We start from the raw sequence: 25,940 nt of genomic DNA, 5'->3' as shown, positions 1-25,940 counted from the left end.
CCAGTGCTCCTGACTGTTTGAGGCTGAAGAAGGCACAGTGCGCGCTTCTTCTCAGGGCCCAGCTGCAGGCCAGTTTGTGAAGAAGGTTGTTATCAAAACAGCATAGGCAATAGGAAGATGGTGAACGGAAGACCTGTAGGATATGAGATGTTTTGTGTGCTTGGATTGCTAAAATGTGACCCAAATGGACCATGAATCATTCAGCTGGTGCTTCTGCTGCAGGATACTTTCTGGGTCATATAAGGTTCTGGGAAGCTACAGCCTTGTACTTCTTCCCTAAGACTGGTGTTATTTTTACATGCCTGTGGTGTTTCACAAGTCAATTCTGTGTGGCATTGAAGATGCACAGTAGAGAAATTGCTCCTCCTTGTAAGCTTTCATGACAAAGGACATTAAATAGGCTACACAATATGACAGTTCCCCCACTGGAAGTGGGAAGCTGTTAACTCTATGAAGTGTTTTTGTCTTTAGCTTCAGACAATCAGCTAATCTTTTAGGGTTACACATTTTATTTAGCATTTGAGCAAGTAAATTCATTAAGGGAGATGAAGTTCTGAAATTTATGTTTTGTTTAATTTGGCCCCAGGGAGATATGCAGAGCAACATGTTTTTTCTGTTTTGTGTATATAAAATGAGATATGTCATAATATGTTAAACCTAGGCTTTTAAGTTGTTAGAGAACAGATTAATTTGAAACAAATAAGTTTAAATAATAATATTTTCAACTTGATACTCAAGTCTACCCAGCTCAACTATTCCTTTTAATTTAGTGCATTATCCATTTCAGAATTTATTTCCTGAGTTTCTAATGAAATTTGCTTTCTCTTTATCATGGTGTCCTTAGTATCAAGTTAGGTAGGTTAGGTATTCATACATCAGGAGCAGCAAAATATTCTGCAGGGTCATCTAAAAATTCAGAAACCTTTGACAAAGCTTTGTTGCTGAGTTGCTGAGATATTATTTTGGTTCACAGCAAAATTGAACGTGAGTATTATTACAACTATTTCATGGTTTTCCAAGAAACAGTGTCAGTTTCAAAACTAAACAAATTCTCTGAGCTTGTTTTCTTTTAATTGTATTTAAACATATATAAGTATATATTTATATCTTTATATAAGTCTTTTGCTTTCCATCATCTAGAAGGAAGTAATTCTCTTCCATTTCCTTTGTTACTGAGAAATTATGTCAACATTGTTATTTGGAAAGTTTTAAGGAATGCTAAATGTAGTAACAGCTTTCTGTTTAACCGTGCATGCTAGCAACAAGATACTCTCTCGCCTAATAACAGCTTCTGTTTATTTTTTTTGCACTGGGATATTCCAGTTACCACATGTGAATTGTACTGCACTTTGCTTGGAGTCAAATAAAATGTTTTTTGCTCTCTCCCACCCTCACCCAGGTCATTTTGTCCCCACAGTGGGCCCATCCAGCAGGGTGGAAGAGGACAGCAAACAGCTCTGTCAGGTTTCTGTTCAGTGTTATTTCAGGTTTCTTCCATCAGGCAAAGCTTGTGGAGTAATGCTGCTCTTCACCTGTGTTACAGCCCCCTCCAGGAATACCATTTTTCCAACCTGGAGAGATGTGCTTGTTTTTTGTGGAAAAAAATGTGGTATTAGAGCTTCAGAGTCATCCCATGTATTTAAAATATTAAGCACCTTCTGCGAGGTTCAGATATAATTTCTTGACAAGAATTTGGTACTGCGGGAGGTTTATTGTCACCACTTCTAAGACTGCAAAGCCTGAGAGCATGTGAGCAGCCAAATCCAACCTGTGTCATTAACATCCTTATAAGCATTTGATTTTAGCACTGCGTACGTGAGTTTCCATGAAGTTCATGGATCACTATATGGCCAGGATAGAGCTTATCTTGTCATCAAAATCCTATCCATTCTTAACCAAATGAAGAACAGAGGACTGAGGGATTTTAGGCTGATAATCTGTCAATATAATGATGCAGGATGGGTTCCTCCCATACTGCTTTTTTTTTCCGCTGCAGATCTCCTATCTTAAGCATCACCATTTTGCTGGCTTTTCTGAACTGGAAAATCAGGAGAATTCCTTCACCTTTGTTTTCCCTTTATTCTTTTGTTCACCAGTGAGAAAATGTGCATTTTGACTCCTTTTGGTTATATTTATTACCCTATTGAAACAGGAAAATGAAACATAAAAATGTTTTTATGCACAACCTGTCAGAGGAGGATTTTAGTCCTCCTAAGTTATTCCCATGAAAACAGCGTGCTTTTGGGGAGGACACACAAATTTGATGTGCTTGAATGCTGGAGTAAGAAAAAGTCAAATTGAAGCCTAATGTTTTAAAACATTTCAGAAATTTGCAGAAAAAACAATCCACGGATTTCTAAGCTTTCTAGAATAATAAAAGGTGATCTTTGCCACAAAAAATTCAAATGGAAATGCTGTAGACATTTACAAAACATGTAAATTCATGCTTTTAGAATAATATATACAACTTAGATCCAGCTTCATGTTCTTATAATAATATATAGAATTTAGATACCTCTTCTTACTTTCAAAATGAATCACTGAATAATTTTACATCTTATACTATACAGGTAAATGATATCCTTATAATTTACTGTGACACAAATATGCAATTATGAACTCAGACTTAAAATATACAATAAAAATACAGTATTTCTGTCATCATCTTTTCTTATTGTCGTTAAAACTGAAATTTTCTGAGAAAAAACAGTCCAGGCGAGACATCTGTTGGAGAGTGAGGACACGATGCTTTATCCTGCTTCATCAGGTCACTGGCTTTCCCATGTTGGACTGGAACCAGGCTGATGCCCTTCAACACACAGCATCTGCCTCTTTGGCACAGTCTCTTCATGGGCATCTCTGGAACAGCTTCTGCATCTACCCCCACCATTAATGCTTCTGGGTAATCTTTTGTCATTTTTGTGTCATTGCCTTCCAGTTCAGAAATATATAAAGACATTTTAACCTGCTTGAAACTGGGGCACTCACACAGGCACTCTATTTCTCTGAGTTAAAATACAACAGCTTATTTTGTGCTTTATACCTTTATCATGTTTTCCTGATGTTATATTTGGCCTGGATTTGTAGCACGGTCATGTCACCACCACTCTTCTTGAACAGAAACAGAGTGTCAAGAAAGGCACAAACATTAATTATAAGATTGTTTCAAATGTGTTTTTTTTTGGATGCAATTAGAGAGAAAATACACTCATCCCCTTGCATGTCACTTAAGAAAGGGAGTGCTTGGGTGCTTCTCTCTGTGACTCTGAAGATGGGCAACATGAGTCATGACGTAGTTGTCTTCACAGGCAGAATGAATTAGAGTTAGCATGGGTAAGGAGCATACATGATTTACACCAGCCACAGGATATGAAAGTTTTAACTTTTTCATCATTTTAGAAAAGAAATTTAGTAAGAATTAGTAAGAATTTAGTAAGAATTTTTATTCATGTATAGATATAAATTGCTCTTTTATGCATGGGTATGCTGGCTTTGGCTAACTTTGCTTCCTAATTTTGTTGGCTACATGTCAAAATATGACAGAGCTGCACAGGGCGATCAGGGTGTAATGAATAAGAAGCTTAAAGCCTTGTGATTTCTGTGTGCTGTGCACCTTTCTCATCCAGGTTCCTAAGAGAAGTGATATTTGTAACTGGTCAAGTATCAACCTCAGTTTACTTTAAGTAGTCCACATTCAGAAGAAAGAACTGGGAAGTAATTTTCATTTTGCTGCAGCTTAAATATGTAAATTGTATTTTATAGAAGCTAGCTAGTTGCATGGTACAATGAAATTTGTTTGGCTGGTACTCGTTTATTGTGAAAGGAGGGTGGAACACCCTCTATTAACTATTTTTTCATTGTTTGTAGACTGAAGTTGTATATAAAACACAACTATCATAGTTTCTTGAACCCAGACTTCTTTCAGTGGTCCTTTTGGTTTCATTAGAGCAAGCTGTCTGCATAGGTGTTAGGTAGACAGACAGCTAGATTTAGGCTAAGGTTTTGATTTGGGTTTAGGTTTAGGCTGAGATTTAGGTTTAGGTGTATATGTCATTCCATTTTCTATTGTTCTACTTCAACAAAGCAGAATGAATACAGAACCTTGTAATTCCCCTTAACAGGATTTTATGCTTTCGGACTCATACAAACAAAAATCTATTGCTAAAAACAATCATGGTTTCTTTGTATAGTGAGCTACATATTAGGTGCTCATATAAACAAAACCAGAGGTTTTAGTGGATTCATTTTTTGGACATTTGCTGCTGGATTTGTTGTTGTTGTTGTTGTTGTTTTGTTTTGTTTTGTTTGTTTATCTGTGCATCTGGCATAGGGTTTAACAACTTTGGTTGTTGCTTTACCTGCATGTGAAGTCATAAACATCATCCAAATTTACTTTTAATCTGTAGACATGTTAACACACATCTATTTAAAACTTAGCTCAGCCTTATCTGTATATTGTGATGATTCCTCTGTAATATTATTTAGTAGATAACATGCTACAGTAAGGTCTCCATCTATCCATAAAGAACAGAAAGAAAAATTAATTAAAGCAAGGCATCTCAAAACATTAATTCTATTTCTACGGAGAAAACAAACTCAGTGACTCTCCACTGAAGTTCCCAAGAAGTGATTTTCTGGGAATACATAAAATCTGATGACTTATACACTGACTTGTTCATTATTTGTTTCACACTGGGGCTGTTGTGTGGTTTCCATAACGCAGTAAATTACGATTTAACAAATAAAAAAGATTGTCACCCAAGATCCATTTTAAGCCAAGTGAAACATAATACAATATAAAATTTACATCGTTTTCTTGATTAACCCTGATGAACCTTCAGTCATTATCCATTACAGTAAGAGTAAATTGGAAATGTTGCTTAGTTAATAAAACATGTATAGACATTTTCATGAGTCATAGATTTGATGGTTGCTAACAGCTGACACATTCATAATGAAATACTGTACTTTGTCTTTCCACGAAAGTACAATACTATATGGATCTGAAATGCTGTGTCCTGCACTTCACACAGGAGGCAGCCAGTGCTGTAGTTTGGTGCCTTTTGGACATCAGATAATTTTGAATGCTGATCTAAAATAAAGAGTGCACAATGTAAACTCAGACAAGATTTTGCAACCTTTACATTTAGGTACTGAGTCTCTGCATGACCTTCAGTCATGTTTCATTGGGGCTTTTTACAGCGCCAGAAGGACTGGAGCTAAACAAATTAAAACTACTGAAGAAATCTTCAGAAATCTTCACAGTGATCTGTGAAGCCCTGTAAAGTTTTGTTCTTTTTGCTACTGTGCCAGGAAGGTTTTCTAATAAACAATCCTGTTACCTCTGTAGTGGCAAGGTACTCTTAGATCTGGCCTTAATGTTTCATTACAGTCTTTGCTATTGCTACTTTGTCAAGTTGCACCAGAGTAAATTGTTGATAACAGTTTTCTACTGGTTACAAAGCCCTGAATTACAATTATTATTAATATATATATATATTTTTTTTTGTGCTATGTGAAGTATACCTCAGTGTACTTCTCAGTCCTGCAATTAGCTGTGGATAGATGCATCACTGTTCAGAGCCCCATTGAAAGAATATCCTATTTGAGCTGCCAGAGAAAAATGAGACCAAGGAGGTTTATTTTTGTTAAAAAAATTTAAAAAAAAAGTCATTTTGACAGTTTTTTCAGGAAACTTGTTTGTTTGCTTGTTTAAATTATTGAAACTACTACTGAAAATTTTCAATGTCTGAAGCCCAGTTTTCAGCAAACATGTCAATAACAAACATTGTGAATAAGTTATTAAACATTTACTGCAAAATATCAAATAGGTTTTAAAAGGCCAGATTTTTTCATTGCATTTAAAATGTTTAGAACATCCCTAGAAATTATGCGTCAACAGGAGTAAATTCAGCTTATTGCAAGATTCAATCCATATACTCTTCAGCGTGTGCACCAAGACTATATGAATAATTTGCCTATGTATGCACATCCCCTACAGAGATGAACTGAATAGCTGATTAAATATATATAATTTTGGACTAAATATGATTGTAAGGAGCCTAAAAAAGAAGTTTCAAGGAAAACCAAAACCAAAAACAACAAACAAGAAACCACACACACAGGCTTGGCAAAAGATAACTGGAACAGTTTCCCATCCGTAAGGACCTGAGGGAACGTCATGAAGCTGAGACAGGGAAGGTTCAGGTTGGATATTAGGGAAAGGTTCTTCACCAAGAGGAACAGGCTCCCCAGAGCAGTGGCCATGGCCCCCAGCCTGCTGGAGTTCAAGTTGCATTTGGACAATGCTCTCAGACATACGGTCCAATTTTTGAGTGTTCCTGTGTAGATCCAGAAGGTGGACTTGATGATCCTTGTGGATCCCTTCCAACTTGGGATATTTTATGATTTTATGACTCTAAGGATGCCATAGGAAAGAGAAATCATTGTGGAGAAAAAACAGACAAGTGGGGCATTGTGTCTGACATCTTTGGCATCATTTTCAAGGATGTAATACAAAACTGGATCAGATGAACAGCAAAGTTAGGTAAAGCCTTGTTTAACAGCCCAGGGAATTTAGCTGTGTTAGATTAGGCAGAAAAAGAAGGATTCCTCATCAATGCCCTCAGCTCTTGTATTTTTTAACTACAATGTAAAAGTAACACTAACAAAATCAAATGAAAGAGCTTTACTGTGCTTTGTCTGTTTTGTGCTCTTTCGTCTTGCTTTTTTTTTTCTCTCCTCATGGAAAATATGGATGAGGAAACAAGAAGAATAATGTCCTCTATCTCATCTACAGTATCTGTTTTTTAACAACTAAACTCTCCATTTAATTTAAGAGTTTTCAAATGTAATTTTGGATTGTGGAAAAAAAAAAAAAAAGAAAAAAAAAAGAAAAACTCATTCCAGGTGTAAGCTTATTAATAGTGGTGAATTTATAACATATTAATATACTTTCAAACAATAAGTTGTTAGAACAGTGCACTGAATTTTCCCTTAAAAGTTTAGGTCTTAATGTGTGAAATTAAAGGTAATAGTAATGTTCTGCTTCTCGCTTGGCACACTGTCGTTATTAGATCTCCATCCATTGTAGGTAGTTTTGCTAGCAGTTTTAGGGTTATAAAAAAAAGAGCACCAGAATTTAATAGAAAAAAAAAAAAAAACAAAAAACGGTAGGGCATTAAGTGTAGGATTATCTATTACTACTGAAAGATTAATTTTATGATATGTATGTATATTGTGGTTATGGATTGGTAGAATTTTATAATATGATGAAGTATTTTTTCTTGAAACTGTACAAAAAATATAAAATCAGAATTATGTCTCAATTCCTCTCATTGGGCAAAACTTTGCTGAGGGAAGAAAATGTGCGTGTTTTATCTGTAGCAGAGCTGGAATAGGTATTCTTGCACCAGCAGATGTTGAACTAAATTGGATTCTTTTTTAATGTTCCTCTGTTGTGATGTTTACTGCTGTGATTCAACAACCTAGATTCCAGTCTCAATTGCCGTCGTAGGTTTTTCTCAATATTTCAACACGTATTTAAAATTCAGTCAGGTTACATGTAAAGCCCTCACATTTTGAGAGTGCCTCCAAGATAACAACTACACCCACAATTAGCCTTTTCTTGGCTCTTTCCAGTTGTCCAGCGTGGCTTCTCAAAAGACCTGCCTTTGACGCTCAGATGCTGATTTTGCAGATGTGGGATATATATATATATATTTGAATATCCATTTGTTTGGTGGATGTGATATACCTAACCCTCCAAATGCAGCCCCTGGTTTCCATCTCAGCATTTCCAGTCACATAATTAAAGCAATCTTGCACCTTCCAGCCCGCACCTGCCACCGAGCATGTGGCCATCCCAGCACAGCTCCACACGAGCATATTCGTGTTTGCGCGGCAGTGTTTCATGGTTAATACAAATCATAAACAGGCTGTAAAAGATGAAGCGTCAATGAATCCTAGCTTTAAAATTGCTGGAAGCTAGAAGTTTTAAAACTGATACTGCAAAGTGAAAAATGAAATTTAACCAGGCATTTTGGTGAAGGAAAAATAATTTATTGGATGTAAGATGAAAAGCTGTGAGAGTAAACATCAATCTCATCTTAGACACATGTCATTGATTGATGTTTGCTCTGTGCTGCTGCCTGGAGGTAAACTCTTTGAAATAGCAAAGTAGGTACTTTATCTGTCTGTGGGTAGGAGCACAGTTTGCTAAGTTACTGTTTTTTTGAGACCCCGCTACATCTTTATGTTCAATCAAAGAGAAAACAGTAAATCAGAGTAATTGCTTTACCCCACGGCATTTCTGTTTGTAAATGGGAAAAAATACTGTAAAAATCCTCAAATTAACTTCTGCTGTTTAAGCGAGATAAAAAGTCTTAAAAAAAAATAAAATCAGTTGCAACCTAGGAAGGTATTTTATTGATTATGTCACTTGGTCATCAAAGGCAGCCCCTTTGTTATAATCGAACCAATACTTCAAGTGTCATTAGGGAAAACATTTACGGCTCAGAATGTAAGGCTGCCATCTCTAAGGGCTCACCGTATCCCATTAGCAATTAGTTCCCAAATAGGCATCATTTATACTTAGCTGAAAATGGAACTGGTACTGAGAAACTGGCCAGCAAAAAACATGGACGTGAACAGTGGAAGAGAAAATAGACATTAAATGATGGCACTCCAATGTTGTCGGGCCATTCAGCAAGAAAAATAACCTGAATTGTTGTAATTAAATTGTCAGAATTTGACTGTTTTCTAAAAATGTTTGGGGTTATTGCCCTGACAAGGTCCCAGGTTGGCTAGGCCTTTTGTGTTTTAAAGTATTAAAGAGATATGAGAATGATAGCTCTATTAAACTCAGACCCCAATTTCCATTCTGAATTCAGTTTTATAGTCACTGTCCTGCATAAGGGCTGAGCTGTTTTTATTTTATTATTTTATTTTATTTTATTTTATTTTATTTTATTTTATTTTTTATTTTATTTTATTTTATTTTATTTTATTTTATTTTATTTTATTTTATTTTATTTTATTTTATTTTATTTTTTATTTTTTATTTTATTTTATTTTATATTTTATTTTATTTTATTTTATTTTATTTTATTTTATTTTATTTTATTTTATTTTATTTTATTTTATTATATATATATTTTTTTTGGTGTCGAGTGGTTGATTAGTTTTGTGTTTTGTTTTCATTTGGAAGATGATCATCTTTGCACACACCCTGGGGATAGTTAGAGCTTGCACCTGGGAGACTGGAAGTGATATTATTTCCACAGTGGTGGGAGGGGCTGATGCCATCTGATGGTGTTTCACACGGAGCCTCTTCATATGGTATGAGAAAGGAAGGGTCGGTTTGGGCCCAAGTGAGGATGTCTGGGTGTGAGCTGACAACATCTGGGAAAGCAGCTCAGACTTTGCAAGAAGCAGTTAGGTCTGCTCACAGGAAGTATCCAGGAACTGGGATTTTGCTAATTTAAGAGATCTTTCCATGTCACTGTGAGTCATCAGCTCTGCTTTTGTTTTTAATATGTCTAGACTTCAGAAAGTTTTGTATGAAGTACAACATGTAGCTGCTGGGGCAAAGGAGATCAAACTCCTGGGTCACAAACATCAACTGCAAATAATTAAGCTGCTTCTGCTAAATCTGTATTACAATATTTATGTGCATAGGGGGGCAGAAAGAGGTTGTGGGGGGTGTTACAAAAAGTAAACTGATAGGAGGCAAGGGGAGCACCAGCGATCTTGCCCCCAGTTTACCCACCCAGGTCTTTTGCAGTCTCAAAGCTGCCAGGTGTTAGAGGACAGTGATCTGGTGGCCAAATGACCGTATCTTTCCTGAATCTCCTCTTGGGGATGTGGTGATTTTGTGGTTTCTGGAAAAGTTGAGCAGTATCATTAATGCCCACAGTACAGCTGTGAAAGTGGGTGATACTTCAGTAAAGGTGCAGTGCTTCATTGGAGTGCAAAACTTGAGGGCATTCCCTACAGCTGAAGGGCAGGAGAACATGTTAGTGCATTGTCTCCATCCAGGTAATCATTAGGTTAAACCTTTTTATTCCACTTGTTCCAAATAGTGATGTCTGAGGGAGGGCAAATTGAGTCAGAAGTAGCGTGCTTTGGAAAAAAAAGGAAAAAAAAAATTAAAAAGAAAAAAAATAAGAGAGAGAGAAAGAGAATCCTCAACACTTAAAACTTTAGGCTTTTTATATGATTGCTTTCAGCCTAGCCTGAGACTACATAACTCTTTGGACTTTGTAAGAGATTAAATCCAGTCCCAGGTATTTCAGGTAAGGTTATTGCTCTGCTCCTTGGCTGTCCCCTGAGTCGTCTGTGTCTATTTCTAATTAAAGACTAAAGAATATAGTTCCTTCTGATGTCAAGCGCGGTGTGAAGAAAACTGTGGGTACTCCTGGCAATGCTGTGGAGGGGCCGGTGCTGCTGCCACCCTCCGGGCGCACCTCAGCTCTCCGGTTCGGGCAGCTCTCGTGGGGCGCCACGGCCAAAGAGGAGGTGCCCAGAAAGGGAGCCTTCCCAAAGCCATCGCAAGAGCTTGGCATTTATTAAACGTGCCTCCTCTGAGAAGTGTGGCAGCCCATTGGCATGCTGATCTGTACAGCACCAGAGAGTGAAATTGTTGAGGGTATTCTGGGAGAAGCGGAGAAGGTAGAGCTGCTGTGACTGGGATGACGTGTGCTGCAAGTGCTTTGAGCCTGAGACACTGGTGTTTGGACGTAATTAACTGGTAGATGTTTCCTTTTCAGCATGTCTCTTGGCAGATCTTAGGGCTAGGATGAATCAAAGTGTGGTTTTTAAAGCAGTGTGCTAAATTCAGTATAATGCAATTTTTGTAATTCAACATTTAGTCATATATAACTTTTGCATGTATTTGACCCATCACTCATGCTTCAGTTCATGTCCTTTAAGCATGAATTTGAAAGAGGCACAGCATTTTAAAAATAATAATATACCATTTAAAATCTGTTTAAATTCATCCTTTTGGAGTTTGACCTCTATAAAACAAATATAAATGACACTGACTGTTGAGAGATGACTGGTTGTATGTTCTTTGGTTACCCTGTCTTGCAAAACTGCTTCAACATTTTAGCCCACAGTACCAAAACTTAACCTATAAAATGATGTGTGAGTGTGCATATAACATATTATATATATATATATACATATATATATAAATATGTACACCACACACATATGCACAGATGATCCAATGGGGAAAAAAAAAATCTGGAGATATTTTGTGAACTACACAGCTTAGCTATGGAAATGATGAACATAGTGTAAATGGTTAAAAGGTACATGTGCATTTGGGATTGTTTTAAATTACAAATTAAACTAAAAAAAAAGGAAGAAAACTATTAAAAAGAATCATTTTCCATTAACTGAAGTGTTTGCAATAAAGACAATTGTAGCAGTTGGCAGCATTCTCCTTGAACCAAAATAAATAAATACATTTGGTGACATACGTTCAAGGAAATGTGATTCTGCAACATTCATGCAAATAAGGAGCAGCCTCACAAATGCTGGAGATTTCACCATCTGTATTACCAAAGGAATACAACTCTTGACTTGTAGTTCTTCCTGACTTACTGCTTATAGATGGCATATTAGGCATTGTCACACTGTTTCTCCATTTCCATAATTATTCTGAATTATTGCAGGTTGTGATTTGTGTGGCCAACAGTGAGTGTCTCATTCAGGAAGGGGGTTCAGAGATCTGAGGACTTATATGTCTTCATCAAATAGTTCTTTGTCAAATGAAGGGATATTAGAGACTCGTATGTCTCCATCAAATAAAGGGATAAAAAAAGTCCCTCCACTTCAGGAGAATCACACCACAGCATTTTTAAATTTGTGTGAGGCGTAGTGAAGATCGGTGCACTTGTTTACTTCCTAGAAACTAGGTAGGGATCAGTATTATAATTAATCTCAGAGGAGCTGCCCATCTTTATTTGACTGCAGGCTACAATCCAAATGCAAAGCATCTGAAAGAGTCAACAGGGGATGGGGAAAGGCAGCTGAGGATGAAGCTATAACTGGATCCCTGCAAATTCAGAAAAAGGAAAAAAAAAAAAAGTTTTTTTTTTTTTTAAAAAAAAAAACCACCTAATAACAGTTATCCCTGGGGGCAGAAAGCTTACTTTAAAAACAGAGGTGTTTGTTAGAAAGTCTCTTATCCCAGCTTAAACAATGGGAGTACAGGGAGATGGCATGCTGTCGTGACTGAGGACTATTGGTCATGCAACAGTAAATGACAGCTACTCAGCCTCCTGGCCTCAGTGGTGTGCATAGTATATGATCTCTTCTCTGGACCCCTTTGGGATGCCTTTGCTAGTCCCTTCTTCCTGGAGGATGGCGTTTTCCTGCCCCAAACTCCACTCCTACGAATGCCTCCTCATTACACTGCTTTTTAAAGAGGGAGTATTAGTGTGAATAACGTGCTCATGAAAAATACACTACAAAAGCAACAAAAACAAAATAACATCTGTAAGCAGCAGAAAAAAAATGGTGGTTGGAAGCTGTCTTAAACTTGCTGTACTAAAATCCTGTGTTCACAACAAAATTCTGTTCAATCTTGGGCATCCGCCCTTAGCTGGCTATCAGGAGGGTCACCTGAGAGCCCACCAGGAGCTGGTCTGATCCTACCTCCTAAGTCCTCGTGTGAAACCTATTTGTTAGGGCAGAAAGAGTCCAGGAGGGGTTAGCAGCATTTACAAACATAAGGTTTTGTGTTCGTTTGTTGACTGCTAAGGCATTGTTTTTAAATCCTACTAGTGTCTAACATATCCAATGTATTTTCAGCTCTCTCAAGTCTTGAATTAGAATCAGATAGCTGTTGGCCTTTTTGCAGCCTTGCCTGAGGCATGCTAGGTAACATCACGTGGGTAGCCAATGCAACATATGTTTAGCAAACTGGGAAGTGGTTAGCAAGGCAACATTTCTTTTTTTTTTTTATTAACACATGGTGCACTTACATGACATTAATATATATTTCTTCTTTACAGATTTACAGTGCCAGAAGAAAGGCATTAGCTGAGCTAGGCAAAATAGGCAATCGGCGCACTCGTCACATTGTACTGAAATAGCATGTAAACCTCATTGAATGCCTTGGTTTCCTTTGTGATGAGAATGACAGGATGAAATGTCTAAACCTGTGTTGTTCTGAGGAAATTTAGGGAAAGGTTTCTCTGGTTTATGATGTCATGCATTATACCAGAATTCTGGGGGAAAAAAAAATGAAAAAAAAAAGTTATCTTTTTTGTGTGTCTGTATTGGAGCCAGACTAATTCATTTCTAAAAATTAATACTGTTGTGTAGTGCAGTGATTTTATTTCCTCTCCAGCTACACTCTACCAGCCGTACATACCATATCATGCCAGTATTCATTTATTCGTGCTCTAAAGTTGTGATAGTGTCAAATCCATCAGAAAGAAGAATTGTTTCAGCAGTAGTTTCACGACTTGGCTGATTAACAGAGATCAGAAGAAGCAGCCTAACTGTGGAAACCACTACAGCATGTAGTTTTAACAGCTCTTTAGGGAGCTAGTTAATGAAAGAATCACTACAGAAACACATCCATGTAAAAAAAGGAGCATTCTCATACAACACTCAGAGGATATGTCATAAGTGGAAATATGTTCATAATTTCTATTTACTCATAGCTGTAATTACCATCTGCCTTAAGAGTACTTTCAGTCTTTGTCAAAGTTGCTTAGATATTTCCTTTGTCACATTTCAAGCAGAGAAGTTCTGCACAGACTAGATCCTGCCCTGCGATTTCTTTTTTATTCTTCTGCAAGAATTTAATTATCTATTCTCTGTGTGAAGAAAGCAACAGCATTCCCAGAGACCTGAGCCTCCCCAGCCTGCTTGGACTGGCATTCGTCTGATTCATGTTCTTGCTTATTTTTGCCATCTGTCTGCAAAACAGAGCTCTTCACTTTTAAATTCACAGTGGTTTATATGTTGCCCGCTAATTTTTAACTCTAAAAAAATCTATTCCACTTTTTGCTGCAGTGTCTATGAGCCGGATAGAAACGTGCTGCGCAGGAAAGAATGGGAAAGGAGAAATCAGGAGGCCCAGCAGGAGGATGGCACGTTTAACACAAGTTACTCCCTCTTCAGTGAACCATACAAGGTAGATGCTTCCCATCTGGGTGGCTCTTTATTTATTTATTTATTTTTATTTGACAGTATAAAATCACAGCCTGCAGAAGGCATTGTCCAGGTCTCAGCAACCTCCCACAAGTGCCAGCCTCGCAAAATTTGCATAGAACATTTATGGTTCATTGAGAATCGGATTTTTCTTATGTTAGCTTCTTACAGTGTTCAGCAGCACACGAGAATGAAACAAACGAGAAATATCCTAGCAATATTTGAGGTGGCATTAAAACTAGGAGGTGAAGGTGATGGTGCCCTGTTTCTGCTACACTTAGGAGAAAGTAATTGCGTTAGAATTGTGTGTGAAGGACAAGCCATACAGTAAACATTATGCTCTGGCCAAGGTTAATGTGATGAAATATCTTTTTTTTTTTCCTATAAGCATTGCAAACAACATTTGTCTGCTAGGCATGTTTTGCCCTCAACAAAGGCAGAAGTAACTCAACTCCTTTCTTTATCCCTCGTGGAAACAGTAATGCGATGAGGCACCACTGTCTCTCCCCACCTCCTGTTAGGAGGGTCAAGCAGGATCCTCTGCACCTAACTGCTGTCTCCAGAAGCTTCCAATCAAGTCCTTGTGAAGGGACCAGAGAGCAGCATCCCATGGAGGCTGCTCCTCTCCCCTAGATAACCCATGACTTTGCCTGTGTGCATCAAAGCAACGTCACGCATTTTCTGTTTTGACCTTCCGGTAATGCCCAAGCTGCTGTTAAATCCACCATGTTGTGAAGCCTTTCCCCTCCACGCTGCTTCACTTGTCCTTGGTGCTTTGGGTGCTTTAGTGCCTCTTTCCAAGAATCCCATCTAGGACCTGGCATTTGGCTCCTGCACCTGACTTCAGTGCTTTCATGTTTCTGCCCATGTCCCAGGGTCAGCTTTTAACCTGCTATTCCTTCCAGATTGTTACTGTTTCTAGTCCCTAATAAAAAAGAAAGATCAACCACTTTCAAACCATGTCTCTTGATAGAAGACAGCTCTGTCTGCCTTGAAGCTGACCTCCAGCTGCCCGAATTTCAGATTCATTACAAAGACATTTAGAAATCATGGGAAATGTCTTGAACTCCTCCTGACGGCTCCACTTGAAAAAGTCTACTGTGAGACCAATCAAGGGCTAATACATGGAAAAATGCCTGAAAAACTAAAGTTAGCTGTCTCTTGGCATTTAGGGAGGGCTCCACTGCAACAGGGACTAATAATTTTCCATTTGGTAGATCCAAAATAGACCCCTCAGAAAAAAAGGGCCTGTCTTTTTTCTGGGTCGCTGATACTGTGTTTTTTGTTTGTTTGTTTGTGCTACAGTATTTTGCACACTTTGATTATTACCTGTGTCCCAGTTACTGCCACAGACTTCATGTATCATGGACACATCAGTAGTTTCTGAGTTATTTATGATGTTTGAAGGCATCTGTGTGCAACCACAGTATAATTCCATCCACTGTAATGGGAGTGGACAGAAATTCATTGCGTTCTCTAGAAGCAGTGAGGATACTTAGTGGGTATCCCATGAGGAGGTCAGAATAAAGGTTCCATCCATACTTCTCATTCTCAAACGCTATGGCTCTATTTTGGACTAGCCTGTAAAAAAAGTGCTGCAGAGATACATCCTACAGCTGACTTACTCAAGGAAACACTGAGAAAGGCAAAGCACAAGACAGCTGTATAAATTGCCCACTGCTCTTCTGGCATGACAGTCACAGCTGCTTGGGAAGAACAGTCATTCTGACAGCATTGGACACCAAAACTTCAGCAGTGGGATACTCTGCATGTCATGTCCACACTGGCAACGGACTTATGGGGCTGTCTGACATCATGAAAGCATCAGTGTGGGGATGCAGAGCTGTGCCTTCATCATTTTTTTCTTATTGTAGAGAGAGACAGAAGAAGAAGAAACCTTTCTGTAAAAGCAAAGCTGAAACCGACTCTTAACTTATTTAAAGACCGTGTACAAGTTTTAGGTGTTTCCACAGGGGAATGAAGCTACAGCAGACATTCACTGCAAGCTCTGATCAAATTCAGTATTCCTCTGCACAGCTTGAGAAACATGAGCTAAAGCCAGAGGATTTGCCATTCAGAAGGTCATATCTGAAAATCAAAGACAGACTGGAAATCTCTTAAATCTTGTGTCTTCTCTCACCTTGACTTGTCTCGCTACTCCTGAAACATCAGATTTTCTGAGAAATCCTGACTCTTTGGGTTGCCCCTTATCCTCTTCGTTTCAAAGTATCCATAGCAACCCTCTATGAAGGATTACAGGAAATCCAGTGTGTTTTACTAGAAATGTCTTTTACGGGAGGTAAAAAAGTAGGAATTTCATTCTGGATATTTTCTGGACAGAATACTTTGCCTCATTAACCATATCAGGGCTTTTTATCAAGAAAAAAAACTGATGGCCTTCCATGCAACCATCAGGTTTATTTTTAGAAGGGTTGGATCCTGCAGGTCTTCAAATGTATGGATACATCTTACTTAGCAGAATAATGTAAGTTAGAAATGTTTGCACAGAATGCTTTTCCCACTTACTCATTTTGTGATTATGTTTTCCCTATGTGTATGGTTATATAAAGCCAGCAGTATTTCAGAGCAAACAACAGGACAAACTTTAACATCTAAAGCTCATAAGAAGTCACCCCAGATCCCAGCTTTTTTCCCTGGGAGAATGTAGGTCAGCTCTTCCAGATGAGCTCAGCTCAGCACAGAATCTCACCTCAGGATGTCCCCAGTTTATCCAGAAGGAATAAACAACACCAATCAGTTGACAGCCCATGCAATGATACAAGCATTCAATCTGTTTGCTGCAATTATTGTGGTTATCTGGCATCTATCAATAAGATGCATCTCTGTATGACATACATATCATATCCATATAGAAGAAAATCTACTAACTTCTCTGGGCTAGTGGTAGTCTACAGATAATCTGCAATTAGGCCTTTATTTTTTCCCATTCAAAAAGCAGCAATCAGAAAGAATGAACCTTCTCTTAGGGAAGCTGTGTTTCCTGGGGCAAAACTTAGACATAAAATTCTCTTACATCCATAGACCAAGAGGCAGCTGGGTAGAGAGCTGACCGACAAGCTGTATCAGGGGCCCTATTCCATTCTGTGGTCCTTGTTGACATACTCCTGGAATGCGAGGAAACCTGAGGCACAGGCTGGCTGAGACAGGCTGGGCACAGGCCCAAGGGCAGATCTCCATCCCTTGAGGAAAGATGGAAATGCATCTCTCTGCAAGGTGTCTACACAAGTTGGAGGATCCACTGGAAACGCAGAAGGGATCCACTCGGTAAAGGAAACATCTCTGTGTTTTCAAGAAAATAATTCTGCTGGTCAAGGAGATGCCTAAGTGTAGAAACCATTTCATTGACCCTAGGAAACACATATATGTATGTCCAACCATCTTCAAGATCAATCAGCCTAACTCCAGGTAGCCATGAATCTGACCTCCAAGTGGCCCAGGATCTCCATTGTCAGCTGGTCTTCTTTTTTTTTTTTTCCTCAATAGCAGCCAAGCACTCCCATGTAGATGCCTTCTGTGCCTCTTAATCTGCCTGAGTTAAACATGCTTTCTACCCCAGTTAAAGCTGTGAACTAGACAACTCATTGCATCTGCAGCACTTTCTTTTTAGATGTATGTGATGCTTCCTGCTTTTGAAGCCCCTTTAGTAATAACCTTTTCTCTGGGACACCAATGTGGTTCTTGTAAAGTGCAGAAACATCACCACCTTAAGCCACTTGCTGTCTGTGAATTAATGGTTCATAATTCTTTGTGTAGCAGATTACTGTCCTTGTGACAACAACAGCTGCATATGCAGAGAGAACATCAGGCTATAGAAGCTGATCCATCTTACCGCAAGTTTGCAAAGCAATGTTTCAGATGCAACATTACTGAGCTTTTCCCTTCCTCCTTCCATTCAACATATATTATTGCGGTATATTCAGCTGTTAGACAACATTGTTACATGCATATCAGAAAGCTAGCCATATATTTTCAGTAGTTACAAGGTACTGTCCCTGAAACTTGAGGGAACAAGTTGCAAGCAAGACAAGACTGTTTCTTCTACTGTCAACATTTACAAGGCATTTTTGCTTGGACTTAGTTTCTTTTTCAAAAACCCTTTAAAGAAGATTTTGAACAAAAGGAGTTTCAGTCCTTTTCCCTTACAGTTTTTCTGAGTGATTCAATTTTATTGGAAGTCTTAAAAAAAGAAATAATAAAACACCTCCACATTTCCAGAGTGACTGGTATTGCCGCTACGTCCTTCATATTTTTATATAACTTTAAGGGGGTCTTCTCCCCTTCCTTTACCCCCTTCTTTCTCCAAGATACTGATTCCCTCTTAAACCAAGATCCATCTCAAGATCTTCTTGGCCTTCTGAAGCCAATGGGTGTTTCCCCATCCAGGCTCCATGTCCAGAAGAGAGAAAGGAGAACACCACCAGCTCATTAATGTCTTCCTCTGAAAATGTAAAGCAAAGAACATTACACAACTGATTCTTGGCAGGGTTCAGAAAAATATTCACTGCAGAAAAGCTAATGATACACACTTTTGCTTGCAGCAGCTTTTTGAAGAAATATTTTTCAACCTTTCTCAGTATTTTTCCTTCACTTGTTATATTTCTTTGTGGAGTTTCTGCCTCTTTAGTCAGGAAGCAAATGGGTGATTTCAAAAACAATGATTAATCTTAAAGCAGAGAAATGTTGGCTATGTCCCTCCTGCAACCACTGAGCATTGTGAAGAATCTGGGGAGTTCTTCTCTTTTTTTTTTTTTTTTTTTTCCAAAGAGGAGAGTGCCCTGGAGTAAGCATCTCAGCAGAGTACTTTCAAAGAAGGGACGTAATGATCTATAGTTTTAGTTTTCCCATCATCCCATGACCTGTCTTCAAGTCACCTCACAGTGTTTGGCTGGCTTAGACTGGGGAGTTCATTCAACACTTACACTGGGCCTTGTGTGGCTTCCCAGCTGCAATGTGGAAACTTAAGCAGGCAGAGAAGGAAATCAAGAATGCAATATTTTCATTCATGGCTGAGGGAGAGCCTGCACCGGGCTATAGGAAAAGTTTTATCATGGTCAGATTTAATCCAAACCATTCTGTGTAGTTGCAATAATAAATTTTCTAGTTTCCCGGTAATATATTTTAACTACAGCATGATACCAGTGATAGATTTCTTTTTTTATATACTCTAAGGCCCTTTATAGCTTTTCCAGTTCAGGGTAGATTTAAGATGTTGACAAGTGTCTTCAGAGACAATAAGGATTTTCGATTTCATCCCTCAACGCTGCTGCTGAATAAGGCAGTGCTACTTCAGTAAGGATTTCAGCAGAAGCAAGCAGGGAATTTTGTTTGTCTTAGGCTGACTAGTGCGGAACTCTCACTTTTTGTTTTGCAGACCAACAAGGGGGATGAGCTATCAAATCGCATCCAGAATACCCTGGGCAACTATGATGAAATGAAAGACTTGTTAACTGACCGATCAAACCAGAGCCATCTTGTTGGGGTTCCCAAACCTGGGGTTCCTCAGGCATCTCTCCCCAAGCCCGATGAACATCTTATTGCAGACTCAAGACCACCACCTCTTCCCTCTATTTCCAGCACTTCTTCTTCCACACCAGCAGCTCTACCTACGCAGCAGAGCAAAAGCACCACGATGGGTTGGCAGAAGGCCGGGCACAATGCTGCTTCAGAGGGCCAGCAGAGAGCCAGCAAACATGGGCACCACTCGCTGGAGTCACACAAGGGCGACTTCAAACTGGCAAACCAAAAATCCAGTCTGGAGAAACTAAAACGCTATGCATCCAGTCCCACTTCCTCCTCCTCCTCCTCCAACGCTGCTCAGCAAAGCTCACTGAGGGCCACACTAGGTGACAACGCCAACAGAGTACCGCAGCCTGCAAAGCTAAGTTGTAACACAGAAGGAGGAGCTCAAACGCAAGAGAGGCCCTCAAAGCACGGCGGCGGGCACTGTGTCCAAAACTTCCCACCGTCTCTTGCTTCGAAGCCCAGTCTGGTTCAGCAGAAACCAACTGCTTATGTAAGGCCGATGGATGGTCAAGATCAGGCCCCCGATGAGTCTCCAAAGCTGAAGTTACCGGCAGAGACAACCAAGTCATACAGGGGAGTGCCTTCTAACAAGCCTGATTCGGCCAGGACCAAGTCAAAGATAGCAAAGTTCAGCATTCCTAAGCAAGAAGAGGTATGTGTTTTGGTGCTTTTTATGACATCCCATCTTGCGTAGATGGATGAATGGAAGCTTAGAACTGCAAGCTGCATCTGTCTCTTCACACATTTTTAAAGTCTTAGCTTGCACGTTTAAATTTTCTTTTACTCTTCTGACATTGACATACTATATTGCAAATAGCAGCCTCACAGTAATGTAAAGATATCTTAACAGCAAAATGCTCACTGTCTTTAGGATTGTAACACCTCCTACAGTGGCACATTTTCTAATAGTATACATTCACTGACATTTTTTTCCTAAATGTCCACATATAAAGTCTGGATATTTTTAATTTTTCTTTTTGCTAGGCTTGTGTGTTACGTTGAACTGTTCATATTTAGTTGAATTTTTTCTCTTTGGCAAAGATTGAATGAAGTGGTTGTGATAAGAAATAGTTTTGCTATCCTCAGTGATAACAAAGTAGTTTTACAATCTAAATAAACTACATAACAATATGAGATCTACAGAATAGATGGAAATGTAGCCATGAGACTCTCCTTTTAGTTCATTACATCTGTTTCTGTTTCAAACAAATTTCTAAGAAGACTGGGATTTTCTTCCTAAAACCACAATCTGTAGAAAACCAATCTTGCTACAAAGATGAGAACGTCTAAAAAACTTCTACACAATATTTCTGTTATCAGCAGTAGATTATGATGATAACTGCTTGGAATTATTTTACGTTCATTTATTTCATATTCCATTGACTTCAATGGGACACCATATTTATTGCTTGTATAATCTGTGATTTTCTGTCTTTGAGCTTTTTGAAAGGGGAGGAAACGGCTGGTTTTGGCAGAACGAAGGATGATTTCTTTTGGGGATGTATTGAGAGCCGTTTAAGTCGGTACAAAGATGGTCACATCCTCTTTTGCGAACTGATAGAGCTACCATGACTTAAACAATTTATAGTATTTATTGGAGTAAATGATTCTATTTGACTGAATCACTGGGACGGTCTCAAAGCAGAGATACTGATTTACTCTTATTTGACAGCTGTGGTGTGCCTTGAGTTGTTTTTAGTCTTAATATTTCTGTTTCTGGTGTTGTTAAAGGAGAGGAAAACTCTCATTTTCAGTTCAGTTTCAAGTTCTCTGGCCTTTTAATGCCTGTTTTTCAGAAATGGAGTTGACTGTTGTATTCCCCCTTCAGTTTGGTTTAGTAAGTTTCTCTGGAAGCAATTACTTCTCGCAGCTCCTGTAGGCATTATACCTATGTGTTTTTTTTTTTTTCCTCTAAGTTTAAGTTCAGTCAGTTCCAAACAACTCTGAAGTGATGTATTATTCCTGAAAAGTGGTTGTTTTTAGGCTCTTCAGCTAAATTTGATAAGCAAATTTAGCATTTATAGATTGCTGTAATTGTGCAGATAGATCAGGTAATGGCATATACTAATATCCATTTAGCTATTATTTCCTCCTTCAGACTTGTGCTTCTATCTGCAAGTGAGAAGTATTGTTAGAATTAAAGAAGCCTGTGGCAATTGTCTGAATCTTTCAAATTTCCCTCTTTACATGTATGCAATACCCTAGGGACCAGTTTGGAAAGGGGTTTTGATAGGCAATCATTTGCATGTCTGAAATTCAGGATTTACCATTTGCATTCCAGAGTTGCCTACCTCAGTAGGAAAGAAAGCTTTCACTTGTTGTATGTGATCCATAATGATGCATAAAGATAAATTATACTGCAGTTTCTAGACATATAGACATATTTGACATTGCTTTAAACTAACTTGCTTAGATACTGATGGCAATGCAGGATGTGGTAGGTACTAAGTGTTCACCAATTTCTCACAGATTTTGTGGGATGCAGTATTTTTGAAACAGTATTTGATGACATAATATAAAAATTTAGCTGAAGTTGAAGGAGGTAGACAAAAACACTGTCTGGTAGGTTAAAAAAGAGGTTAAGTGGTCATAAAAATGATGGACATATTGTTCAGAATAAAATAGTAGATACTATGGGTGTTGTTGGAATTTGAATCTTGAGCTAGTGAAAGACAATGTTTAGATTTCATATTTAAGGGCTGAAAGTCCTGGTGATAAAAGTGTGCAACTTTTTTTTTTCCTTTATCCTGACATTTTCTTTGTTCTAACATTTTCCATCCTAAGTGACACAAAATGAAATTGGTAACCCACTGTTACTGCTACAGGGAGAAGTATTGACCAAGACTGAAATGTTTTTGTTGCCTAATCCACCCTCCCTTTAATTTTCAATCATGCTTCTTTTCGTTTCAAAACATTTTTCCATTCTTGTTATTTTTATCATACATCTCCTAATACCATTTTGTAAGAATTTCCATGTTGTTTATTTATTTATTTATTTTATTATTTTATTTTCTGCTTTCAAACTCATAAAACTTCTTCTCTACATCAAATGGCCACTGTTCCTCATTAGGGGCAGAAGGTTTAAACTGCTCTCAGCACAAAAGCTGTCACAGTTTTGTGAACCTGTGCAGGCAAGAATAAGTTTCTCTTGTTCAGGATGGGTCTAAAGGTGATGGCCAGAAAAGACATGTATCCCTAGCGGCCATGGAATAGCCAGAAGAGTAGAGATGCAATATAGGATGATCGTGAAGGGAAACAGGCTGACAAACAGGCTAGGACAGTGTCTGGAAAGCTATATGGAAATGGAAGTGAGTGGCAGAAATCTGCCTGAGGGCAGCCAGGAGAATATGGGAAGAAAGAGAGGAGCAAATAGCATGGGGATGGGATATAGTGGAAAGAAACTTGATATATGCTAAAATAAAAGGTATATGTCTGAAATGGTAAGGCACTTACTACGCTCTGGGGGCTTAGTGTAGGCAACAACAAGGTCTTTAAAGGAGTCATAGAATGACCAAATGGTTGAGGTTGAAAGTGACCTCTTGAGATTCACTAGGCCAATCTCCCTGCTGAAACAGTCAGCTTGAGCAGGCTGCCTGTGACCATGTCCAGTTGGGTTTTGAACATCTTCACAGATGGAAACCCCAAAACCTCTCTGGGCAATTTGTGCCAGTGTTTGATTTCCCTCACAGTAAACAAGTATATTCTTGTGTTCAGATGGAATTTCATGTCTTTTAGTTCATGCCCATTGCATCTTGCCCTGTCAGTGGCCACTACTAAGAGTCTTGCTCCCTCTCCTCCGTTGCCTCCCATCAGATAAGTGTTTATATTGCTGAGTTCCCCCAGCCCTAGCCCCTGGAGCCTTCTCTTCTCTGGGTTGAACAGTTCCAACTCTCTCAGCCTTTCCTTGACTGAGAGATGCTCCACTCCTGTAATCATCTTTGTGGCACTGCACTGGACTCACTCCAGTAGGTCCATATCTTTCATGTACTGGGAAGCTCAGAACTGGCCCCAGCACTTCAGATGCGGCCTCCAGGTCTTATTCTGTTCATCTAGTCAGACCCCAGCCTGTACTGCTGAATGGGGTTATTCCCCCCTATATTCAGAATTTTACATTTCTTCATGTTGAACTTCATGAAGTTCCTGTTAGTCCATCTCTCCAGCCTGTCAAGGTTCCTCTGGATGGCAGCATGACACCTGCAACTACTTTTGGACTGTTTGGATGGCAGAATGATTCCTGAAATCACTTTTCCCAGTTTTATATTACCTGCAAACTTGCTGAGGGTATGCTCTGCCCTATCATCCAGGCCATTAATGAAGACGTTAAACAGTGTTAGTCACAGTAGAGACTGTGTGGATACACCATTAGGAACTCATCTCCAGCAGGACTTTGTGCCACTTGTCACAACCTTCTGGGCCATTTTTATAGTCCTAGCTCTCTGTCTACCAGCCTAGTTTTGTTTGACCAAGTAGAGAGGTGAATGGTAAGAAATAACCATTTTCTCAACTCCTGCAGGCTAGATTTTCTTTTAAAGGGCAGATGTAGTGATAATCACTTTGGTTTTATTTTGAAAATCACATGGCTACAGGCAGCTCCAGCTTCCACAGACAGAGAAAACAAGGAAACAAGAATATATTGTTATAAAGCACTGATCTGCAAGTCCACTTTCAAAGCATTCGCACATTTCCATGCACTTGCATCTAGCTTATGGTACTTTCCAGAGTCTATCAGTATATCTAATAGTTATGCACTTTCATTTGTGTTTATCAGTTTGAAGGAACAATCAGTGGAAAAATAAACACAAAATGAAGCAAAGTTAAACCTCATATAAGAACTGAAGAATAAGAAGCAATGTCACACAGCATGTGTGAGTCTTCAGCAGGATACAAAATTGTCTTCTGTACATCCCTTGAGGTTTTCAGAGAAACAGGGCACAAAGTTGGCTGCAATACAATTATTATTCACTAGAAATAAATGCACTTGGATACAAATTATAGACCATTACTTTTCAAATACATGAAAAAGGTTGATTTTTAATGTAGTTCAATACCTCATTTAATATTTTTAATCAGTTTTGGAAAGCCTTCAATATCTTGACACAGACTGAAGCTTATAATTCTTTTTTAATTGTTTTAATGAGAGTAACTTGGATAGACCGGTGTGTAGAAAGGTATCAGTTACTCCTTTGGGAATTTAATCTTTAGGAACCAGGTTCATCAGTGTTAATTAGAATCCATACCCAACCTCCCTGTCCTTCCAAAATTATCATATTGCTCTGTATAAATGATAGCTTGTCATCTCAAGTACTGATATTTCACATTTTGAACTACTTAGGAATTGTATTGCTGTAGGTAAAAACCCACTGTATTGAATAGAAGGGAAGAGAAATGTATAAAGGAAAGGAAACAGGAAAAGCATGTGCCTTTTATTTCTACAATTTTGTTACAAGTGAGACAATAAGAAAAACCTAAGATGGTAAATCATGTTCTTTACATCTGAGCTCTGTTTTTGAATTTCATCTTGTGGGCTGCATGCTGATTTTTATTATTACATTGAAGAAGCCTTATCTAATCTCCTTTGCTTACTTCTGTAAGGGTTATGGAGTAAGAAAATCGAGGTTGCATTCAAGAATGACTGGCGGTCTAATGGTAAAAAAGATAGATTTTGTTCTGTTAAATTTGGGAACACGTTTATGTGAAATGTAGATAAGGTCATCATGAGGACGTGTTTATTTCACTTCATGGAGTACTTACACAACTTCTTCTGCAGCAGAAGTAATGCAAAATAGATTAAATGTTGAATCTTTTTTTTTTCTTTTTCATTTTTGCCCTGGCCTTACTCAGGCAAATTCCTATTTGCCTGGATAAGATACTCTCTGCAGTCATTCTCGTTTGAGTGGCTATATATAGCTATCAGCATCTGGCATACACAGTAGCAAGTGTTCTTTAAATCTGCAATTTTTTTTCCTATCAGTTCTTTCCCCACGTATTAACGGAAACCCAAAACCAACCAACCAAAAAACCCCATCTCTTTTCTTCCCCCTTGCCCCCTCAGAAAAAAATAATCCCAAATATAGACTTAGTGTCATTAATTTGCTCAAAATTACATTCTTTTAAGGAGAGATTTGCTGCATAGCATGTACAATAAGTAGGTCCATGCTTAAAATTGAAAGTGAAAGTTCCCATGTGAAAACACAAGTGCATCTCCATCTCATTTGACT

General features: G+C 38.5%; 1 protein-coding gene across 3 annotated transcripts in view; it reads left to right on the top strand.

Annotated features, from left to right (window-relative positions):
* Nucleotides 1-25,940, top strand: part of AFF3 (ALF transcription elongation factor 3) — a 336,736-nt gene that overhangs the window by 34,029 nt on the left and 276,767 nt on the right. For 2 of the 3 annotated variants that reach the window (XM_083821502.1, XM_083821501.1), the window contains exons 2-3: nucleotides 14,041-14,161; nucleotides 19,571-20,374. In XM_083821502.1, the coding sequence (XP_083677628.1) occupies nucleotides 14,041-14,161; nucleotides 19,571-20,374 (925 nt within the window). Of the gene's footprint in view, nucleotides 1-9,148; nucleotides 9,505-14,040; nucleotides 14,162-19,570; nucleotides 20,375-25,940 lie in introns of those variants that run through there. The other variant, XM_083821503.1, reaches the window with a different exon arrangement.

Source organism: Anser anser (genome assembly GCF_964211835.1).
Source record: "Anser anser genome assembly, chromosome: 1".
Taxonomy (NCBI): domain Eukaryota; kingdom Metazoa; phylum Chordata; class Aves; order Anseriformes; family Anatidae; genus Anser; species Anser anser.
The sequence above is the reverse complement of the archived record's forward strand: the minus strand, read 5'-3'. Positions and strand labels throughout refer to the sequence as shown.